The sequence below is a fragment of the Crassostrea angulata genome, chromosome 2, assembly GCF_025612915.1.
Source record: "Crassostrea angulata isolate pt1a10 chromosome 2, ASM2561291v2, whole genome shotgun sequence".
Lineage (NCBI taxonomy): Eukaryota > Metazoa > Mollusca > Bivalvia > Ostreida > Ostreidae > Magallana > Magallana angulata.
The window spans coordinates 30,925,489-30,947,999 of record NC_069112.1 but is presented as its reverse complement, the minus strand read 5'-3'; the positions used below and the strand labels follow the sequence as shown (position 1 = coordinate 30,947,999).

At 35.8% G+C, this 22,511-nt stretch overlaps 4 protein-coding genes across 4 annotated transcripts in view; 2 read left to right on the top strand and 2 right to left on the bottom strand.

Moving 5' to 3' along the window:
* LOC128171734 (putative nuclease HARBI1) overlaps window positions 1-22,511 on the top strand; it is a 225,458-nt gene that overhangs the window by 194,699 nt on the left and 8,248 nt on the right. The window lies entirely within an intron of this gene.
* Window positions 2,524-8,616, bottom strand: LOC128171725 (uncharacterized protein K02A2.6-like). Its single transcript, XM_052837486.1, has one exon. It carries the CDS (start codon window positions 6,849-6,851, stop codon window positions 4,959-4,961), a length of 1,893 nt encoding a protein of 630 aa, XP_052693446.1. The 5' UTR covers window positions 6,852-8,616; the 3' UTR covers window positions 2,524-4,958.
* Window positions 2,982-4,610, bottom strand: LOC128174188 (uncharacterized protein K02A2.6-like). The gene has a single exon (XM_052839804.1). It carries the CDS (start codon window positions 4,608-4,610, stop codon window positions 2,982-2,984), a length of 1,629 nt encoding a protein of 542 aa, XP_052695764.1.
* On the top strand, window positions 10,375-11,350 carry LOC128174187 (uncharacterized). Its single transcript, XM_052839803.1, has 4 exons — window positions 10,375-10,666; window positions 10,761-10,941; window positions 11,042-11,143; window positions 11,245-11,350. The coding sequence occupies exons 1-4, from the start codon at window positions 10,555-10,557 to the stop codon at window positions 11,348-11,350; spliced, it is 501 nt and encodes a 166-aa protein (XP_052695763.1). The 5' UTR covers window positions 10,375-10,554.

Below are 22,511 nucleotides of genomic sequence, written 5' to 3'. Positions count from 1 at the left end.
TTCAAAATTTTTGGATCAAAAACTCTTAAAAGATTTTTGAAAATAAATTTCCTTGTAAAAATTGTAGAATTCTACTACCCTTTGGCATCAATTCCATAGTTAGAATAAATAAGAGCCTACAGTGTATCATGAGGCTTCCATATTAGAATGATTATTTCTGCCACAATAGTCCTACAGAGAAAGATTTTTCAATGACCCAACACAAAAGTACTCAAGCTGAGAGTCATCAATTTCATTATAGGCAAATTCAAAATTGGTTATAGAATAACGAATAAAATGCTATATTATATGATGGAAATAATTGGAAGGGAAAAAAAGCAAGCTTGGCATAGATTTGCAATCCAATTTTTCAATTATCTACCCAACACCAAAAAAGAAGAGAACCATTTATTAGAATACCTCCTAGTAAAAATGCTTTGTGCCAATCTTGCTTGAAATTAACTCAGTGATTCTGGAAAAAATGTACCGGGATAAATGAAAAATTGAAGGGGAAAAAAAAGCTGACAGATGACAGACAGACAAACATCAATCAGAAAAGCTCAATTAAGCCTTTTGAGCCAACAACAAATAAAATAACTAAAAAATCTTTAACCCATGCAAAATGATACAAAATATTACTTAGTCCTATATCTGCCCAATGCTCTGTGAGCAATTCATCTGTGTCGGATGTTTTTACTGTAAATCTAGATATATATATAAAAATGTAGTAAGAAAAAAATGAGTATGTGTAGATCAGCATCGGAATATATACTTTTTACTTATATGGTTATGAACATGTATGGTAGTACTTACATAGCATTATCTGCTTTACAATATACTTGTATTTCAGAGTCCATGGTGCTACCAGGTTCCCGGCGCACTGGCCACATCATTGTTTTTGGTAAACCTGGTAGCCTGGCCCAGCAAAACTGAACTCTCTTCATTCTGTAAAAACACATTTATAATAATAATTAACACATGCAGTTGTATGACCTAAGTCGTTCTAGTAAGTCAGTGGCACTTCTTTATACCTAAAATCGAAAACATGAATTTTACGACCAAAAAGAGATTAAACAGTTTTGAAGATTTCGACAGTTTAAATACAATTAATTCTCAAGAAGCTTGTATATTTTTGAGAAAAATAAATTGATTTTATGTAGATTTTCAAGATCAAATGTTGACTCCTTTCTAGTGTGAATATCCTTGATGTGGCTCAGTTCAACTGCAAATTTAAAGTACTTATCACCATTAATGTCAATAATTGTCTGATTTTTTAAAATAAACCTATCTCAAAATAATGGGTGTGCCTTAACAGAATTAATATTTATGTCATTTATAAGTTGAGGTACTGACCATCGTGGTCACCTTTTTGCTTCCTTTATTTAGGTGCATTATTTCACAATACCAAGATATACAAAACATCAGCATACCCGACTTCTTGAAAAGCTGTTATCCGATTTTTCTGTTGCACACTTATTCTCTCCTGGCTCTTTGCAGCTCCCCACTCCTTGTAGGTGGTTGTGTTTCTGGCTGGTCTGTGAACCTGCCGAACTGTCTTCTCATCTTCCATATTTCTACTATGTTCTCCTCTCCCATAAGCATTTTCACTGATGTCTGGATATTCACAACTGTTATGATCCAAAACAGAATTCAACGATGTTATGGATCGAATGGAGTTTTGTGACCTTGACCTTCTTCGTATCCATCAGGCTCCTTCCAATTAGATTTTGTCACTGTTGTATTGATTAGCCGAGATCGAGTATTCATTATAAACATAAAGTGATCAGTTTCCTGCAAACAAAAATAATAGTTTTCAGTAGACCCATATAAACAAGAGTTATTTCCCGTCGGCCGCCATCTTGTGGGTCAACCAGGTAATTTTCCTTCTTTGTCCTACCAAATATAAGAAGGTGAAGCAAAAATATTCGGGGGAAATTCGTTATGGAATAAACATTATGAAATAATGGAGGCTCCAACAAATGTATAATTGTCAGAAAAACAATGCTTTCCAGCCCACAATAGCCAGTATAAAAAGTTAAAGTTGGTTGAATTATGAAGGAATATAAGCATGTTGACCCACAATATGGCAGCCGAAGGAAAATAACTCTTGTTAATTTGGGTTGACTGAAAACTATCTATTATTAACTTCTTTATTTTTTAATTTTGTTTCAACAAGACATTGTCACATATCTTATAGGGGTGAAACGGTTCACCGTGGTATTTTTTCTCAGTTTGATACACGGTGCAAAATCTCCATTTTTGGTTCAGTTCATTTTTTGGTCAGGATCGATCGTTATTCAGTCGGGTTTGGCATAGGTAAAACACGCTACTCAACATAAAAAATATTTAAAAAGGTAATTTTTTGAGGACTGATACTATGTAAAATAATCTTACACAGTCAATTCATTCTAATTTACTTCTTCTAGTTAATTTGAAGGTAGATTAGGTGACTGGATTCAGTGATACAATACATAAAACAACGTTGAATTTGTTTCCTTCTATCAAAATGTATTGTATAGAAAAAAACCAAACCTAGAAAAATTTTCTGATTTGTTGGGTTCAGGGAAAACACGTGTGACTACCAAAATGGCTACACAGGAACTACTTTATTTTACAAATGCATGCGCAGTTACACGTTACATACTAAACCAATATGATAAGAACAATAGATTTCGGATTCAGATATAACATATCCTCCCCCCCTTCATATCAATGTCCACAGATACACAAATGTTTTGGTTCATTTCTTGAATGTAACATATAACTAAATTTTTCAAAACTTCAAACTTTTGAATTCACAATAATGAACTTAATGAGGATTATTATGCCTCAGCACAAATAAAAAACACAAATTCACATCACTGTAATCAGGCGCTCAGTTGGTTTGCGAATGCGTGTTGGATACCGTCGTTCCGCGGTAGGCGTCTGTAGCACAGCTTGCCTCGGTTCAACAGGAGATTTGCTGACGACGGAGCGGTCTGTCTTCGGAGTGTCCGGCACTTTCAACCGCGATGACGGACGATCTGACACTTCCGGTGAATCGGTAGGGTAGGTAAACGGTACTGCAGGTGTTTCCATCGGCTCAGAATTGCTTTGGCTAATGTGTCTTGTACAGTTTTCTCTGTCAAGGTTTCTGAAGCTCTTCTCATCTGGTCCACGTGCCGACGCCACACTCCTTCCTCCTTGGTCTTCACCTCGTATGTGAGTGGTCCTAAACAAGACGTTACTGTAGCAAGAATCCATGGTACACTTCCTCTGTAGTCTCGAACCATCACGGATTTTCCAACGGTGAATTGGCGCACGTTGGATCCTGTGTGTTTCGACAGCTTCATTTTGTCCTGTTTCTGTCGCACTTTATTGCTGGTGTCAGGTTTCAGTAGGTCCAAGCGTGTTCTAAGATTTCGCCCCATAAGTAATTTCGCAGGTGTCTCTCCTGTGGTAGCGTGTGGAGTCACTCTATATGTCATGAGGAAAATGTCAATCTCCTTAGAGGTTATTTTGCTGTCTTTCTTCATGGCTGCTTTGAAACTCCTCACGAAACGTTCGGCCAGTCCATTTGTCCTGGGGTGATAAGGTGATGATGTCACATGTTTCACTCCATTTTGTCGCAAAAATGTCTTGAATTCATCAGCAACAAATTGCGGTCCATTGTCGGAAACCAATGTTTTCGGTAGTCCGAGATGTGCGAAGATATCTCTAAGGACGTTGATGGTCGCAGTTGCTGTTGTTGAAGACATGCGCACAACTTCTGGCCATTTGGAATGCGAGTCTACCAGAATGAAGTACATCTGTCCTTTAAATGGTCCAGCAAAGTCCACATGAACCCTCTCCCACGGAGAACCAGTCCATTCCCAGGGATGTACAGGAGCTGCCTCGGGTTTTGGTAAGTATTGTTGACAATCAACACAGTGCTGACACATTTCTTCAATGTCGCTGTCAAGAGTGGGCCACCATACATAAGATCTCGCTAAGCTCTTCGTTCTGACGATTCCTGGGTGACTTTTATGAAGTTCTGTCAATATTTCACTTTGAAGTGTTGCAGGAATAACGACTCTGTTTCCCCAAAGTAGACAGTTTTGGTGAGCAGTAAGTTCCTTGCTCCTATTCCTGTATGTTTTGAAGTCGTTCTCAGGAGGAAAGTCACGAGTTCCTTGTAAGACAATGTCTAGCACTTGCGATAAGACTGGATCACGTTGTGTCTCTTTTCTTACAGTGTCACAAGTAACAGGTAAGTTTTCAAACTGTGAAGAATAAAAGACATTACAAGCATCAGTTTCTTCATCTGTACTGGTACTGGGTGCAGACAAGGGTAGTCTTGATAATCCATCTGCGTTTCCATGATTTGCAGTATTTCTGTATTCTATGCTGTAATTGTGGCTCGATAAAAATATAGCATAGCGCTGCAATCTAGCAGTTGTCATTGCAGGTAGCTGTTTTTCAGGGTGAAAAATGCTCACAAGTGGTTTGTGGTCTGTGATCAACGTAAAATGACGTCCGTACAGGTAAGTATGAAATTTCTGTACTCCCCAGTAGATACTCAAAGCTTCCTTATCGATCTGGGAATATGCCTTCTCCGCCTTAGTCAACGAGCGAGAAGCATACGCAATGGGACGTTCGGTTCCATCTTCCATGACATGTGAGAGTACAGCCCCTATTCCGTAGGGTGATGCATCAGTAGCTAGCCGTACAGGTAATGTCGGATTATAATGGCACAGAACTTGTTCGGATGTGATCAGTTCTTTCACTTTTGCAAATGCGTCGTCACATTTGGCTGTCCATGTCCACTTCTTGTTGTTCTGTAGCAACTCGTTGAGCGGTCCAACTACTGTAGCAAGGTTCGGCAGGAACCTATGGTAGTAATTAACCAAGCCCAAGAATGAACGTAATTGGGACACATTTTCGGGTGTCGGTGCATTTTCAACAGCGTTTGTTTTCTCATTTGACTTGTGTAACCCGGCTTTGTCTATCACGTGTCCACACTAGCTAATCTGGTCTTTGAAAAATTGACACTTGTCCAGGTTAGCTCTAAACCCATACTGTTCAAGTCTCTGTAACACAAGACTAAGGTTCTGCAAGTGTTCCTCATCTGTTGATCCTGTTCTGATCATGTCGTCCAAAATACACTTAGTTTTCGGAATGTTTGTCAGGACTTGATCCATTGCTCTTTGCCAGATAGCGGGTGCTGACGCGATCCCAAACGGAAGTCTTTTGAAACAGAATAGTCCCTTGTGGGTGTTGATGGTGAGTAGATTTCTTGAAACTTCATCAACTTCCATCTGTAGATAAGCTTGGGTCAAGTCTATCTTGCTAAATTTCTGTCCACCGCCTAAGGATGCAAATATGTCTGCTATTTTCGGTAACGGATATTGTTCGATCTTCATGGCAGGATTTAGAGTCACCTTGTAATCGCCACAAATTCTCACTTTGCCGTTCGCCTTAGGTAAGGGTACGATGGGTGTAGCCCAATCGCTGAATTTCACAGGTGAGATAACTCCTGCTTGTTGTAGTCTGTCGAATTCCTCTTCCACACGTGGTCTAAGTGAGTACGCAACTTCACGCGCTTTGCAAAATTTCGGGCTGGCGCCATCCTGTAGAGTAAGTTTCCCTCTCATGTCATTGAGTTTGCCGATGCCTGGTTCGAACACTTTCTTGTGTTTGTCTAGGATAGCTTTCACTTTCACGTTCTGTTCATCACATCTGATGGATTTGATTTCTTTCCAGTTGAGCTTCAACTGCTGTAACCAGTTTTTCCCCATGAGAGTTGGTCCTTCATTGTTTACAACCAGTAAGTCTAATGTTTCTTTCTGATTATTCAGTTCAACCATCACTTTTAATTTTCCAGCTGGTTGGATCTCCTCCCCACTGTATGTTTTCAGCTTTGCGTTTGTGTGAAGAAGATTGTATTTCTTGAAATACGTTTCAACGTTTGCTTTGGATATGATCGAGACTGCCGCACCTGTGTCCAGTTCCATAGGGATTTCCACACCCTCGATCCTCGGTGTCACCATTATAGGCTCCACGGATACTTTGTTCACGCCGAAATGCAGCAGGTAACTGCTATGTTCATACTCGTCACTGTCGTCACTTGTTTCTTCATCAACATAATGGACTTTTCCACCATTACTGTCACGTTGTTTCTTAAAACAAACTTTTTCTAAGTGTCCAGGGTTGTCACAATATCTGCATTTAGTGTTCAGATGTTTACAAGTCTTTGTTTTGTGGTCTCCACCACAACGGTAGCACTTCCCCTGCATCACAGGTTTAAACGGTGTTTTGTGTGTTTTCTGTTTTCCGTAGGTGCTATTTCTCGGTTTGTTTACCGTAAGTTTGTATACCGTCTCCCGTTTTCCTTGGAGTTCTAGTGCATCACAACTTGCTGTTTCCATAGCTACTGCGGTCTGGATTGCGCGTTCGAGCGTTAGTTTTGTGTCCGCCAAAAGCTTCTTTTGAATATGTTCTTGCTTTAAACCGCACACAAACCTGTCTCTTAATGTCTTATCCAGTGTGTCACCGAAGTCGCAATGGATCGCCAAACGGCGTAACTCCGCTATGTACACTGTAACAGTTTCCCCTGCGCCTTGCTCTCGTTTATGAAAACGAAATCGTTCAGCAATTTCCGATGGGCGAGGGCTTAAATGGTCTGTTAATTTCTTGATGAGTTCATCGAATGTCATAGCAGCCGGTTTAACTGGCGCGCACAGATTTTTCAGTAGAGTATAATGGCGAGGCCCAATTATGGAAAGAAGTGACGGAACTTTTAAATCGTTATGTACGTCGTTCGCTATGAAGTATTGTCCTAACCTTTCCGTGTAAGACTCCCACGGCTCGACCGCCTCGTCGAACGGGCCAACTTTCCCGATGATAAGCGCCATCCTCCGATCCTCGTCGCCAATATGTTGGGTTCAGGGAAATCACGTGTGACTACCAAAATGGCTACACAGGAACTACTTTATTTTACAAATTCATGCGCAGTTACACGTTACATACAAAACCAATATGATAAGAACAATAGATTCCGGATTCAGATATAACATGATTCGTATCGTATCTTGAAGGAGGCGTATCGTTTCACCCCTAATATCTTAGGGATTCTTGTCCATGTTGCACAGGAGCAATTCATAGATCTCTTTATCCCATGTTAACCCCTATATCCCATGGATATTCCTCATTGAATATTGTCTTGATATCCCCCCTTGTGACATCACAATGGGTTTTGTGTGAGAGGGATGACGTAAAATAATGTGGCCATGGCCCTACCTTTTTGTATTTTACCAATTTGTCCTCATTGAATGGATGTGGAATAATGGCCTTAAAATTTATTCAAGTACATATTTTGAAAAGTGAAATCCCAATAGATGACGAAAAAATGTACATGCAGTGAATTCAGCTGCAGAGAAAAAGCACAGAAAATTTTTTCCATTAATAAAAAGCTCTAGAACATCAAGGGAAAAATCTGAGGAGAAAGAACAATCTTGTGAAAATTCAAAATCTGAATCAAATGCTAAAAATCCAATGGTAAGTTCGTCATCCGTGTTTTCACTTCAGCTGACTCTGGTCAACATGGCTGCCCAAGACCTTCCTGTCACATGATTAAGGGGATATTATGTGATTTCTGTCAAGGTGTTATGTGACTATAACTTAACCCTACATATACAATGTCTAAGGATATTTTATGTGACATTTGTCCATATAACTATGTGACTTAATCTTGTCAATGTTTTCTATCTACTACTTAACCCTACATAAATATACAATATCTATGGATATTTTATGTGACACGTGTCCATAGAATTTGTGACTTAATCTCGTCAATGTTTTCTATCTACTACTTAACTCTACATAAATATACAATGTCTATAAGGATATTTTATGTGACATCTGTCCATATAACTATGTGACTTAATCTTGTCAATGTTTTCTGTCTACTACTTAACTCTACATAAATATACAATATCTAAGGATATTTTATGTGACATCTGTCCATATAACTATGTGACTTAATCTCGTCAATTTTTTTCTATCTACTACTTAAGGTATTATGGACCTAATGACTTCGGCAAATTTCGGGTGATCTCGCGCAACTTTGGAATCTGGGAATTCCCCGCCAGAAGCCCGTATGTTAATAGTAAGGAAAAATGGCGGCCCCCATGCAAATGCGTGACAAAAGGGGTAGATTCACGCGGCCGCCGTCTACACGAAGGAAGAAAACGGATCAAAGAGTAATAATTGATCATAACTAGACACGATCTCGTTGCGAGCAACGAGGAGGTCTTCCGTGCGATTTTTTGAAGGTTATTTGACCTTGACTTTGATATTTGACCCTTTATCTCCTCATTGGGGAAACAACAAAAAAATGTTGGTTGAATTTTATTAGGAACATCATTCTCAGCATTTTATTCTATATTGATTTTCAAAATAATGTTTTTTAAAATATTTGTTCTGTTTGAGGTATGTTATCAAAGTTTGGTACTTCTGGCCCCTTAAAACCCATTAAAACCCCTTAATACGGAACACATGATAAAATTATTATAATATGTTGTTGAATAAATGTGAGATGAACATGTTTGCTTCCTAAACATATAACAAAACATTTTTCAGTAAAGTGCTATGGAAGACAGACTTTAGAGCCCTTTTGGTCCTTAAATTGAAGGGCCAGCCCCTTTTTCTTGGCATCATACGAAAGTTCTTTTGATATTAAACATATTTTGTTCAACAAGTGTTTAGAAATTCTTTGCCGTTTTTGAGCTATCTGGGATATGACGTTTTAGGGGCCGACCCCTAATCTCCTTATTGGGGCCAGATAACGAAACTTTTATGATTGAATATTGTTTAATACATCATTCTAAACATCTTTTATTCTATATTGCTTTTCAAAATATTTGTCCTTTTTGAGATATATTCGATCGAAGTGTTGGCCCCTTAAAACCCCTAATTACGTAACGCATTTTAAAAAATTTATAATGTATAGTTTAATTAGTAAAAGATGAACATTTTTGCTTCTTAAACATATGACAAAATATTTCTCAGTAAAGTGCTGTGGAAGACAGACTTTAGAGCCCTTTTGGCCCCTAAATTGAAGGGCCAGCCCCTTTTTCTTGGCATCATACGAAAGTTCTTTTGATATTAAACATATTTTGTACAACAAGTGTTTAGAAATTCTTTGTCGTTTTTGAGCTATCTGGGATATGATATTTAAGGGCCCGACCCCTAATCTCCTTATTGGGGCCAGATAGCGAAACTTTTATGATTGAATATTGTTTAAAACATCATTCTAAGCATCTTTTATTCTATATTGCTTTTCAAAATATTTGTCCTTTTTGAGATATATTCGATCGAAATTTTGGACTTTTGGCCCCTTAAAACCCCTAATTACGTAACGCATAATAAATTTTTTATAATGTATAGTTTTATTAGTGAAAGATGAACATCTTTGCTTCTTAAACATATTACAAAACATTTCTCAGTAAAGTGCTATAGAAGAAAGACTTTAGAGCCCTTTTGGCCCCTAAATTGAAGGGCCAGCCCCTTTTTCTTGGCATCATACGAAAGTTCTTTTGATATTTAACATATTTTGTTCAACAAGTGTTTAGAAATTCTTTGCCGTTTAAGAGCTATCTGGGAAAGGACATTTTAGGGGCCGACCCCTAATCTCCTTATTGGGGCCAGATAACGAAAATTTTATGATTGAATATTGTTTAAAACATCATTCCAAACGTCTTTTATTCTATATTGCTTTTCAAAATATTTGTCCTTTTTGAGATATATTCGATCGAAGTTTTGGAGTTTTGGCCCCTTAAAACCCCTAATTACGTAACGCATTTTAAAAAATTTATAATGTATAGTTTAATTAGTAAAAGATGAACATTTTTGCTTCTTAAACATATGACAAAATATTTCTCAGTAAAGTGCTATGGGAGAAAGACTTTAGAGCCCTTTTGGCCCCTTATTTAAGGGACCAGCCCCTTTTTCTTGTTATCAAACGGAAGATCCTGTAAATATAAATTTTATTTGCTCTATATGTTATGGTAAAATATTTTCAGAAAAGGAGATAAAGAACGAAAATCAATAAAAATTACGTCGTCTTTTTAAACTAGATTTTCGGGTCCAGGCGAGCTTCGACGCCTTTGAAGCCAGACAACCACAAATGCCTTTAAACACATCTACAATCTTTTGTCTACAATCCCTGAAAATTTAAATTCAATATCTTTTTTCGTTTAGGAGGAGATAGCAGGACAAAATGACCCTCTAAAAATCACTAAAACGTCAATATCTCCCGAACGGAAATGACGTCATTAAAATAAAAAATTATATATAAGGTTTTAATCAATATCTACAAGATCTGCAATTTTCACGAAAATCGGTCAAGTCGTTTTCAAAAAATCGCTTGTACAAAAATTGAAATTGCCAGATAATGCTAGTAGAAACAGCTGGAAAGTAGGTCGACGTGTGATTGAGTTTGACTGTCTGTTGTCTGGATTGAAATTCTATCAAGGCTGTTTATTAGGACCTGTTCCATTAACGTACGACTCGGTGGTAGGTGAACTTAAAAAAGGTCTGGGAGGGTACCTATACGTTATGTGCTCTAATACAGATTGTCGGTACATAAACAAGGTCGCCTATGGAAAAACGCACCACATCAGAAAACGCGGCATGCCTTGTTTTTCTGTAAATACAAAGCTAGGGACAGGTAAGTAGTTTACATTTATAGTTTAACATATTTGATGTCTGTTTTTTTTTTAATATAATATTGATTATACTGTTTGTATTGTTTATTTTCACAGCTATGATAGACAGTATCGGAGGCCCTGTCAAAGTAAACAATACGTTGTCGACCCTCAATATACCTCCCATTGGTGAAAAAAATCTGAAATGCATGGAGAGGAGAGCTGGTGAAGTAGTTGAAAAAGTTGCAGGAATGTCCACACTAAATGCAGCAAAAGAAGCATTTGAGATGGAAATGCAGTAAGTGTAGAATTTAGTGTTTACATGTATAGTTATCAACTTATTTTAGAATTCAAATATCTTTGCTATTTATGTACTGGAACTTGAAAATGTTTTACAGAGACATTGCCAAGGAGGAGTCGAAGGAAGCTATACAGAGTATGGGTGCTGTCGATGAAGACCTGGGTGTGTGTCCTCTTCCTGATGCTTCACCGTCAATCAGGTAAATTTGAATAATTATGACACTGATCACATTTTTATTTTCTAAAAACAAGATTCAGATGAAAATTTTTATACTGATTACAACATAATATTAAATTACAGACAAGTATGTTCTAATGTGTTTGATGGTATGATTGGTGACCATGCTGACCATAACGATGAATTATTAGATGATCAAGACTGGGAAGATGTTCCTGATGAGGAGTAATTTTGTTTAAGCCTAGCAAATCAAAAATAAATACCTTAACATCATATCAGCATTCTGACTTTCAATTATCTTTGTAGCAACCCTCAATCTCCAAAGCACCCTTCATATTTACTCCGGCTAAAGCAGAGGTTAGTTAATAGAAGGTCTGGATTATCAAGTTTTGTAAAGCGTGCATTGAAAATTCCCTGTAAGACAAGATCCGGTATGACTGTTGCTGTGGATACGGCATGGCAAAAGCGTGGCTTTGACAGTCTTACTTGTGAGTATATTTAAACTGTATGACAGAAAAAAAAATTCTACTCCCTGATACATTTGCTTGACATTATTTCTTTCATTATTTTATTAGCTCATACTTTCTTCATGAGTAAACCAAAGTATGGTAATAAAGTTGTTAAGACTGTGGTTAATCATAGAACCTGTGGGGTGTGTAAATGGTGGCATAGAAATAGGCCAGGAGTAGTAGTATATGGTACCCAGAAACACCTCACCTCTTGGTTAGGGTGGTTGGTGGTTACTTCCGGTGGTTAGGTGGTTACTCTTACTTCCGGTGGTTAGCTTTTTACTTCCGGTGGTTAGGTGGTTTGTGGTTACTTCCGGTGGTTAGTGGTTACTTTTACTTCCGGTGGTAACATTTACTACATTCTAGCCGAGTTTCAATTCATGCAAAAACAAACAAGTGGTGGTAAATAAAAAAGAATTAGTAAACATTTCATCAGAGATGAGAAATAACCATGATTAGGAAAATTAGCTGTAGTGCACGTCTCTTTAATATTTTTAAAATTTATTATTTGGGGAAAAAATAAATATTTGGAAAGTTCAAGAGAAGGAAAAGACCAAAAAATAAAAAATAAAACAAAATAAATATTGTCATGTGACATATCATAAGACCAACACGTGGATTTTTGGGCTCGAACCTTGGACTAAACGCGGCACTTCGTAGCAGCGGGATGGAGAAGATGGTGGTCATCGTTTGGCCATTACTCGTTTTATCCAGTGTTGTAGGACCAGTAATAGCGAATTCAAGATGTGGAATTTGTGTCCGAAGTATGTCAGGTGTTGTGTTTTAAACGTCGAGCCCTGTGTGAGAATCGTCCCAGGTACCAATATTAGGGATGTGTTCATTTCGAGTTGTGGCCATAAACTTTTTCCGGAAAGCCTTTTTGAGTTTGCGAAGGACAAAAACGGGAATTTTTATCATATCTTTTTTTAATCTTGACTGATTTAATTTTGGTCAGTATACGGTTTTTTAGCTCACCTGAGCTGAAAGCTCAAGTGAGCTATTCTGATCAAATTTTGTCCGTCGTCCGTCTGTCTGTCCGTCTGTAAACTTTTTACATTTTAAACTTCTTCTCTAAAACCGCTTATCCAATTTCAACCAAATTTGGCACAAAGCAACCTTATGGGAGGGCGAATATAAATTGCAGAAAAAAAAGTCCGATCTGTATTCAAAGCGGAGAAAACTTTGAAAAAGGGGGTTGAATCTTCTACTAAAGAACTACTGAGTCCCATTCAACGTAGTTAAGCATAGGTTATCCTTATGGGAAGGAAAATATAAATTGCAAATATTAAGGGCTAATTCTGTTTCAAATCTGAGTTATTACGAAAATAATAATAAAGGAAAGGCGTGTTTCAATCAGTTTAATAGCTTCGGGTTCGGCATCCGGTAAAGTGGGTGGGCAAGACTTGGCCTAGGCAAAACAAAAGATTGGCAGTTATTAATCTGCCAATCTCATTAAAATTTCAGGATATTTGATGGACTAATATATTTGTATTCGCTGTAAATATTGCTGCAAAATAATGCGTATTTGGAATTGACGATTGCCGATCTGCCCCGGCTTTTATTTTGCCACGGCCGGGGTTTGCATACCCATTTTACCAAGACTCGTATTCCTTACTTCTAAAACGACGTTCTTTGATTAAAGCAGCAATGACATTTTACGAAAAAGGGTCGATCTGACTATGATGAATTTGCTTGGTGTGCAACAGTTCGCGTATGAAGGGAAATGTTTGAAAGATGCAAAATATATTGGTGCCGATTTTGTGTAGTAAATTGAGGCTAAATATTTCAATGCGTTGACAATTTTTTACACATGACGTTGGTGTTAGCGTGTTCCGATTTTCATTTCGTTTTCATTTTTTATGCTTTGTAACCTGGGAACTATCGTCCGTATTTCGTGATTTTTACGTATCAAGTCAAACAGAGACTTCGGTAAATCAAACAGTTAACTGTTTACCTGCGCAATTTAAGCAAAATCGGATGTATCAAAATAGTACTGAAATAAAACTCATTTTATTGGTAATTCGGCATTATATTTTGCGTAATGGTAGATTAATGCAATAGGTTTTGTTGAGATGCTCGGCATTTTCTCGAGTTTATTCAGTTTAAATAGATTTTGATATCGCTGACGGAAATATGTAAGTATATACATGTATATATATGATTCATTTCGAAAAAATAAATTGTGTTCTTTATTTGTTATAGTGCATGTTTCTTGTGTTTAATTGTTTACAATTTCTATTTACTAACCATATTTGAGTGTTAAGCTTCGAATTATAAGCAAGATACAGAGATTTGCTCACAATTCTATGTTTGTACACATATCTTAAAAACTAAAGATTAAAAAAATCAATCTTTATTAAGAAAATTTTCAAGGTCTGTTCTTCCAGAAACCAACTTTAACAACTTATTGTTGTAAACTTAACCTTTTTTCGTCATTTTTACACCTACTGTACATGTGATCCTTGACTGTGAACATTTGTATAAACTGATTTTGAACCTCAAATACCAGTGAACTGGTCTTGAGTGAATAAAAGAATTGAAAATCTTAGGTCGTTCTTTTTATCCATTTTAAATGCTGAATAGGAAATACCAAGTTAAAAATCTTTAAGCTGAATGTAATAAACTCGTGTGAACAAATAATGACTCAAACCTAGGCGAACTGGGAGCTCTGTATCTTGCTTATAATTCTACGATTGACGCTGAAATTTTGGTTGAACATTAGAAATTCTATATGAATTAGAGTATGTTAAATACTTGTTCAAACAAAATAAAAGAATGATATTCTGTATATACCTACTCTCTGGGGCCCCCTTTTTATACAATAAATAATGTGAAATCTACATCAATTTTGATAGTTTTTCAGACACGAGTAAATAAAACCGACATTTTAAAAACAGTTTCCATAGTTCTGACACATTTCTGTTGCGGGGATAAAGTAATTATCGCTATTCCTAAAAAAAGATATCACAGCGGAAAATAATCCTAGTTTGTACGTGAGGTAAATAACAGTCATTTAATTATAATTGAGAAGACAAATTTAATTTTTAAATGTTTTTAATTTGAGGAATTGAGCACATTGAGGTACAATTTTCTTCTTCACATCTATACATGTAGGATTTTTTAAATAAAATACAATAACTATTATATATATTTTTTAAAATAGAATAACTAGTAAGTAGTTGATGAAAAAATGTACCTATATGCTCTCACATATTTTGATTGCTTTCGAAAGTGTGTGTGTGTGTGTGGGAGGGGGCAATACGAAAATATAGGGAATTGGAAGTGAACAACAACAACAGTGTACCCCTACCAAATGTTTAGTTTCTTGTGTAGGATTTTCTTATTCTGGTAAAAAATAGTATTTCATGAAGGTATAATGTAAAAGCTACTTGTATGCAAAAATTAGTGTAAATTCGAATACTTTACTATATTTATTTTTTGTTATTCTACCGAGGGACCTGGCACAATATCTTTTGAACACCCATTGTTGCTCAGGTGAGCGATGTGGCCCCATGGACCTCTTGTTTTATTTGTTTTCATGGTTTAACATTAGAGACTGTTCATGTATTTTTTTTCATTGAGGACATGCTGAATATTGTAGTCAGAAAATTTTATTGTATGTCTTGAATAAGAATCCAGGTTTATATTTTGGAGAGGAAATCCCCTAGCCTTCGAAACACCTCGGGGGTTACGATAGTTAATCATCTACACGCATGCGCGATAGTCTGGTTCTCGGTCTCGTTAAAAATAGATCCACGAATGTTCATTTACGAAATAGCCCATGTGCATTTAGCCATTGGCTCAATGATAGCGCGTGCTTTCTAAATGTACTTTATATTATTCTTTTCGAGCGTCCATATACTGGCCAAATACCAATTCTCGCCAAGTACCAGTTCTTGCCAACACCTAAATTGTGTGTGTGTAAAATTATGACGTAATGCACTGGCAAGAAATGGTACTCTGCGAAGATTGGTCTTTTGCCTGTAAAAAATGAATATATTTCATAAAAAAAACCTGAGGAAAGGACAATACTTGATATTATCTTTCGCAATAAAATAAGACACAGATTTTGTTCAGTCTGTTATAAAATATTTATCACAGCTTAAATCAACAAGAATACATAATTATACAGCATCTACCCCCGAGTGCCCTTGATTGGTGAATAAACATCAGCTGAACATATATGTATCATTTGTACTAGTAACATAATATAAATTCATGAAAATTTGTGACTGGGTATAATTTTAAGATGGTCAGTTGTGAAAATGAAAGTCTCATGAAAATGAAAGAAACTGCAACATTTAACATTGTAAAAATCAAACACTTTCAAAACACTTTAATAAAAATAATACTGCCTTTAATGACTATTTGCTATAGGCACAACTGTTTCAGAAATTCACAAATGATATAATAATTGGGAAGATTTCTCTCATTCGAATATATATAGTTTTTTTTAAATTTCCAGAGACGAATAACTCAAGCACCATCCCCCAAAATGCGTTGTCAAGTAACACAGCAGAGAGGAGGTTGACCACCCCTGTGAGCACCATCTTCCCGAGCGCATCTAGGATCACAGCAGAGAAGAGGTTGTCCACCCCTGTGGACGCCATCCCCCTGAGCGCGTCTAGGAGCACAGGAGAGAAGAGGTTGTCCGCGCTATCCGCGAGTCAACCACACTTTTAGCACTGCAAGAATGACTTCTATTGCCATACGAATCAGGTGTCAACTGGGAAAAGGAACAGTAAAGGTGCTTTTGACATCAACACCAAAGTAGCTATTGGTTACTATTTAAAAGCTGATCATTATTTTTTCACCATCATCTTTTGCTTGTATGATCTCAAAAATTCTCTTCAATTAATTGGGACACATGCATACATGTACTCCATACAAACAAGTACAGTGTACATATATATATATGGGTTTAACAAATCCAACATTGTGCATCCGCATTATTAATAATTTGTATATAATCTAACTCGTAATCTTAGTTATTCTTAATATCTAATATGGGAATAATTAATTACGTCATTAGCCTAGCTTCCTTTAAATAGTGTTTAAGTACTATGCATGTATATTACTTAAGAGCGCACAAGCCATTTCTCATAAAGTTTGAAAATTTCCCCAAGACTTCGACAGATGGAATTATGTCGGATTAAGAGTTTAGTGCGACGGATGATGAAAGTAGTCATCTGACGAGACAATGGAAACAGAGACAGACAAAAGCCTGGAAACAAGAAAAAAGGACGCCTTTCGTTCGATAACTTCTGATTCTGACTCCGACGACAAAGGAAGGGTTGTGTAGAAATTCTATACATAGGCAGCATGTACCGAATTCATTTCGGCATTTGTCTCCCAGCATAAGTGAGGCAGGATCGGAATCTGACTCGATATTGGTAAATGTTATACTTATGAGTAATTAATACATTGTATAAGGTACACATAATTGTATCTTTGTAAATGTGTCAGTGTGTAATGGGGGATCTAAGATTTGAGGCGCGGTGGGTGTGCATTTAGGATTAAGATGGGGAAGATGCAAGGATGTTCCGATCTAAGATCTGAGGTGCACAGACTTGACTTTTGATTTTTCAAATGATTTCCTGTTATTGTAACAAGGACTATTTCTCGACAGTGCATTGCTACGTATATTTTTGTTTTTTATAATTTTATATGTTAAAAAAATGACACAACAATGCACTGGTGAGAAATGGTGCTTGGTGAGAAATGGTCACATGCCAGAAAAGTCAGTAAATAAACCTAGTATTGATATAAACACAAACACTTGTACCCTTACATGTAATAAGCCCTGTATGTATTTATTCTTGAGTGTAAAATTTATATCCTTCCACTTCTAGCGTCCAAAAGATAAAGAGCCTCAAAAGCAAACACCATCAACTTGTGGAAAGGTAATCATTGTTTTTAGAATAAAACTTAATGTGAGTAGATAAATAATTTCTGGTGCACATGTCCTATGGAATCAGATGTAGGTGTCCTAGAACTCTTAGCCAATTTTTTATTGATTAAATTTACTTCAAGCTTATTGATCCATAAACTTTTGATGAATAAATTGTAGGCAAGAATTATTTTACTTTAATATGCTTTATTTAAAAATTCTTTACAATTTGTTATGTACAATTATATGTTACAAAAAATTGGATGTGGATGATTATAATTTTAATTAACTAAATGTATTTACACAATCCTTAAAATGTTCAATTTAGAAATCAAGCAGTGGGGTTACATTTTTACGGCGTTCTCCAAGGAAAAGGATAGGTGCCGCGGCAAGTCCTAGACTACAGGTATCTGACGATGAAACTGATACTGACACAGTGGGTTCTCCTTGGAATTAAAACTACTCAGGTTTGTACAACCTACTTAATATAGCCATTGTATACATTTTAATATACATTATACCAGTAAATAAATGAATTTTATGTATAATGAAGTGATTGAAAATTGTTCCCTGTTTTCAAAATGTTGCATGCACAAAGGATATCCTTGATTTTAAATGTAAATATGTAGACAAATAATTTTTTTATATTACAGGCATCTGGTGCAGTTAGAACCCCTAGGAAGAAACAAACATATAACTCCCAAGTAAGTATTGATTTAATGTTTTTAAGATGGATCTTACCCACGTATTTGGACAAAGAATAGAGATTTTCATGGGTTTTTTCTCAAGAGGTCTAATGCAGAATAAAAATTAAGAGTCTGGACAGATGCGAATATGTCACTTTGTGTATCAATGGACTAAACCTATCTTGAGCTGGTAAGTCATTTTCGAGAAATAGATTGAAACAAAGTTTTGATTAGAGTATTAATATACATATATGTAAAGCAATATGTTGTCTTACTCTCTCAGTGTCTGTCTGTCTGTCCATTGGCTCTCTCTCTCTCTCTCTCTCTCTCTCTCGTTAGCTTCCAAGCAGAGAGGTTCAAAGCATTTCAATTTGTATAGCAGATTTATGTAAACACTTTAAAGTAATTTTCAACCAGTTACCTATATCTAGCATTTCAATTACAGATTAGGGAATTTTGAATTACTCAGCATGCAACATTTAAATTAGTTTTCATATTTTTTATGCCCCCCCCCCAAAAAAAAAAGAAACTTTAATAAAGTACTAGTTAATTTTTATCAGATCAGCCTTATTTGAGTGCATGTTAATTATAACCCATAACCCAAGTTTTTGTTTGCTATGACATGTACTTTTGTAAATTCTAAAAGAACTGGTATTTATATAAAACCATTAAAAAATCAAAACTAATCTTAACTGTAATTTGTTTTTCAAATTCATTTAAAATGTGGTTATATTTTGTACACTACCTGTCCCCAACATTGATTTTTTTTTTTCAAAATAAACAATTTGAATTGGAAGTGAGAGGAAAAACTGCGAGTTGGAAAAAAAGATTCACCGAAACGAGCTTTACAGCGACGAAGGAGTTTCAAGTTTTAAAAGCTTTAGGAAAAAGAATGGAGAAAGACTTGAAGCAGACCGAAATAATATTGAATTATTTAGAATCGAAGTATGCAACTGAACCAGTTAAAAAATGCGTGAAGTTTACCTCCTTGTGCTAAAACAATCCTTCACAAGGACATTGTTAGACCGAATGAAATAGCGATATCCATACATGTAGATCAAATGTAGAAAATACTTTGTTTCTTTTTCTTTTACTTGTTATTAGTTATCTTTTCTTACATTTTTTTATAATTCTTTCGGTTTGAGGGTACAATAAATCTTTAAGCAGTTTTGTATAATTGTGTTTGTCTTGTATCTTTATTTTAAAACAAATAATTGATAACAAAATATAGACGTACCTTAGTAAGAGAAATCTTCTGCTATAACACCGATTTTTTCCACTCGTATAAGCTCATCATATATACCTTCAATATCTTTATATATTTATAGGTAACCTAAAAATATCTTTGATTTAACAAGTGCGAAAATGCCCTTCGAGGGTCAGTGAAATGGTTACACAAAAACACAATGTGTCCCAGTTGTTAAGATGACTCCAAGGTGACCCCAAAAGAAGGTGACCTCAAACTGTTCTTAATACCAGAGACGTAGGAATTATAAAGGTGACCACACAAAGTCAAGATGACCTAGTTGACAAGTGGTGCAGGGGTGACCCCTAAGGTGGCCTTGGCGTAGGTGACCTCAAGGTAACCTTGATGACTCTAAACTGACCCCAGGTGACCTAAATAGGGGACCTCAAGGTGACCTTGATGACTCTAAACTGACCCCAGACAACCCCTTCACTACTCCTAGGGTTTAGTTGGGGTTTACTTTCTGTTAGGTTGGGTCTGATCGGTACTGTACTAGTAGCCATTTTTTTGCTTGTCAATATTTCTAATGATGTGTCTAGCCCCTCAGCTTCTGACTCCACTGTATAATCTGTACCGATATGGTGTGAATTACCATTCATGAAAAAATTAATGCAGTTTGAACTTTTGAAATAAAAATTTAAAAATTGACATCCTTATTCAGCACTTCGGTTTTATTGATCAAAGCACTGGTACGAATTTCTAATTACTTGTGCTCATTTTTTAATCATGTTAATTACAATTTTCAGGGATGAGACCCATATGTCTTGGATAGAGGAAATAAGTAAAAAGGAGAGTTTTTAGTGGAATATACACAAAGCGGCTTTATAAATCCATTTGAGTAAGCATAATAAACTATGATTAGTTTCAAATCCATAGTTAAATTGATTGTTTTACGTTTTGTTTCATTTCAAACATCTTTGTGAATGAAATTGGAAAAGGTGTTATAGAAATAAATAATTATATGCTGGATAAAATTAAGGCATGTTGATTGTTTTCGTATTCCTTAGTTACTTACTGCATTATTTATTTTTTAATGAGTGACAAAGATGATAGGGCTTAGTTTATTTAATCAGGCTTATTTCAAAACGCTAACCATCAATTTTTTTTGTATTTTAGTACAGCCTTACCATTTCTGAGGGTAATCATGAATCAGAAGATGACGATAATTATCTGATGCAGACTACGAGCCAAGTTTTGATTTGACATTTAGGTAATTTAGATATACCGGTAGTTGGTTTATTTTACCATTGACTTCACATTATGAATTTCTTTAATTATTTGTCATCTAAATTCACTTAAGCAAAAGAAACGCGACAAATTGGTGTTGGGCATTGCATGGGCTTAAATAGACATTACATGGACACCCTATAGTCCGGAACAGCTAAACTATATACCAGTATATTGAATAATACAGACTAAATATTGTACTACTATATCATTGTCATATATATTTATGTGTGTTTTTCTCCTCAAATCATTGTAGAGAAGATCATTGTAATTAGTCAGAGTCAGAAGATGAAGAAATTGAAGAGGAACAATACCATTTCCATGAACAGGATGATGATGCATGCATTGATAAAATAACATGCGAGACCGAAGTCAATACTTTCTGGGAAGACAGACCATTCATATCATATCAAAGTTCAATCTATAACTTGGCTAAAACACGCATACCTTCTTGTTGCACTGTAAATAGATGTTCAATGTTTCAAGATAAAGAAATAGTAATATTGGGTGAGTTTCAGTCTAATTAGAATAAGACTTATAATTCCGCTCCTCTAAGATATACCAAACAGAAAATTAACTAGGCGATGTGCTGATTGGTCAGCATCTGAGGACACTCTGGGATGACCCCGTACAGAATGTTGTTAGATCTTGTATAGCGTATCGTAGAGGAGCAGAATTACAAGTCCAATTTTAGTTAGATTGGGGTGTTTAATAATTAAAATTTTAGTTAACAAAATGTTACCTGTCTGATCTTAATTGGTAATCATTTTAACTGATCAAGAGAGCAGCGAGTTCTTTAAGGTTAAACATGATAAGAAACTTGGTTGTTGTACCGATGACTTTCAAGAATAATTTTATATAGCAGTAATGCTTAACGAGGCCGGGTCTAATTTGTTCTGCCCTAGATTTTTGGATGAATCTTTTTACATTAATTTCTACTGATATTATTATTATTCTAAGATTAAAAAATAAGACATTTACCACACCGTTTGTTAAGGGGGTCATCTCAAAGTTTGTTAATCTTTAACATAGGACCCTATGGGATTTTGCTTGAAATGTATTAATTTTGCATATTTTTTAACATTTTTTCAAAACTTCTGCCCTAGGGATTTCTTTTTCTGTTCTACATATTAAAGTTATTGCTAAAAGGCATCAAATGGTCAAATAAAAGAAACCTTTTACCTCCTGGTTTGTTCCAGGGGTCTTTTCAAAGTTGATTTTTGTATGCCCAATTTCCCAGATTCGTCAGATAATGGCTATTTTTTATTTCACAAAGGCGGAAAAGGTGATCTATATAGTATTATTAAAACATTCAGACATATATAAGTAATCAAAAAATATATAACATCACATATTAAGGGTCATTAATATAAAATACATGGTTACTGTCTTGAAAAATATGAATTAAGCTATATTTAGGCGGGTTAAGAAAACGTGACAGAGGGCTAGGCTTGCTGAACCCTCTTCACGTTTTCGACCCGAGCCCAAATATAGCTTATACTTCGAGACATTTATGTTTATTCCACAATATAACATTATTTTTACGCATAAAACGAGATATGTTCCACAATTTTCGCTGAATATCTGCAGTTGAAACTATCACGCCATGGCGTCAACCAAGCAGAAAGATGACGTCACAATACAAATGAAACGCTGCGCGAAAGCGTGCGTACTCGTTCTGTACTCGTCCTCGTTAAATGAAACATAAAATAAGAATAAAATCTGGTATTATTTAATGTACTTTTCATTTATCAGTTATACGATCAATCCCCTTTTGTGAGAAGTTGTTAAATTTAAACAAGTCATACATTGAATTAATGTATGTACTACTA

Excerpts from the sequence above, each read along its gene's own strand:
- LOC128174188 (XM_052839804.1), bottom strand. The coding sequence starts at position 4,610 with ATGGAAGATGGAACCGAACGTCCCATTGCGTATGCTTCTCGCTCGTTG.
- LOC128171725 (XM_052837486.1), bottom strand. The coding sequence starts at position 6,851 with ATGGCGCTTATCATCGGGAAAGTTGGCCCGTTCGACGAGGCGGTCGAG.
- LOC128174187 (XM_052839803.1), top strand. The coding sequence starts at position 10,555 with ATGTGCTCTAATACAGATTGTCGGTACATAAACAAGGTCGCCTATGGA. Across the intron at positions 10,667-10,760 it reads AAATACAAAGCTAGGGACAG|CTATGATAGACAGTATCGGA; the intron begins GTAAGTAGTTTA and ends TTATTTTCACAG. Across the intron at positions 11,144-11,244 it reads GATGCTTCACCGTCAATCAG|ACAAGTATGTTCTAATGTGT; the intron begins GTAAATTTGAAT and ends ATTAAATTACAG.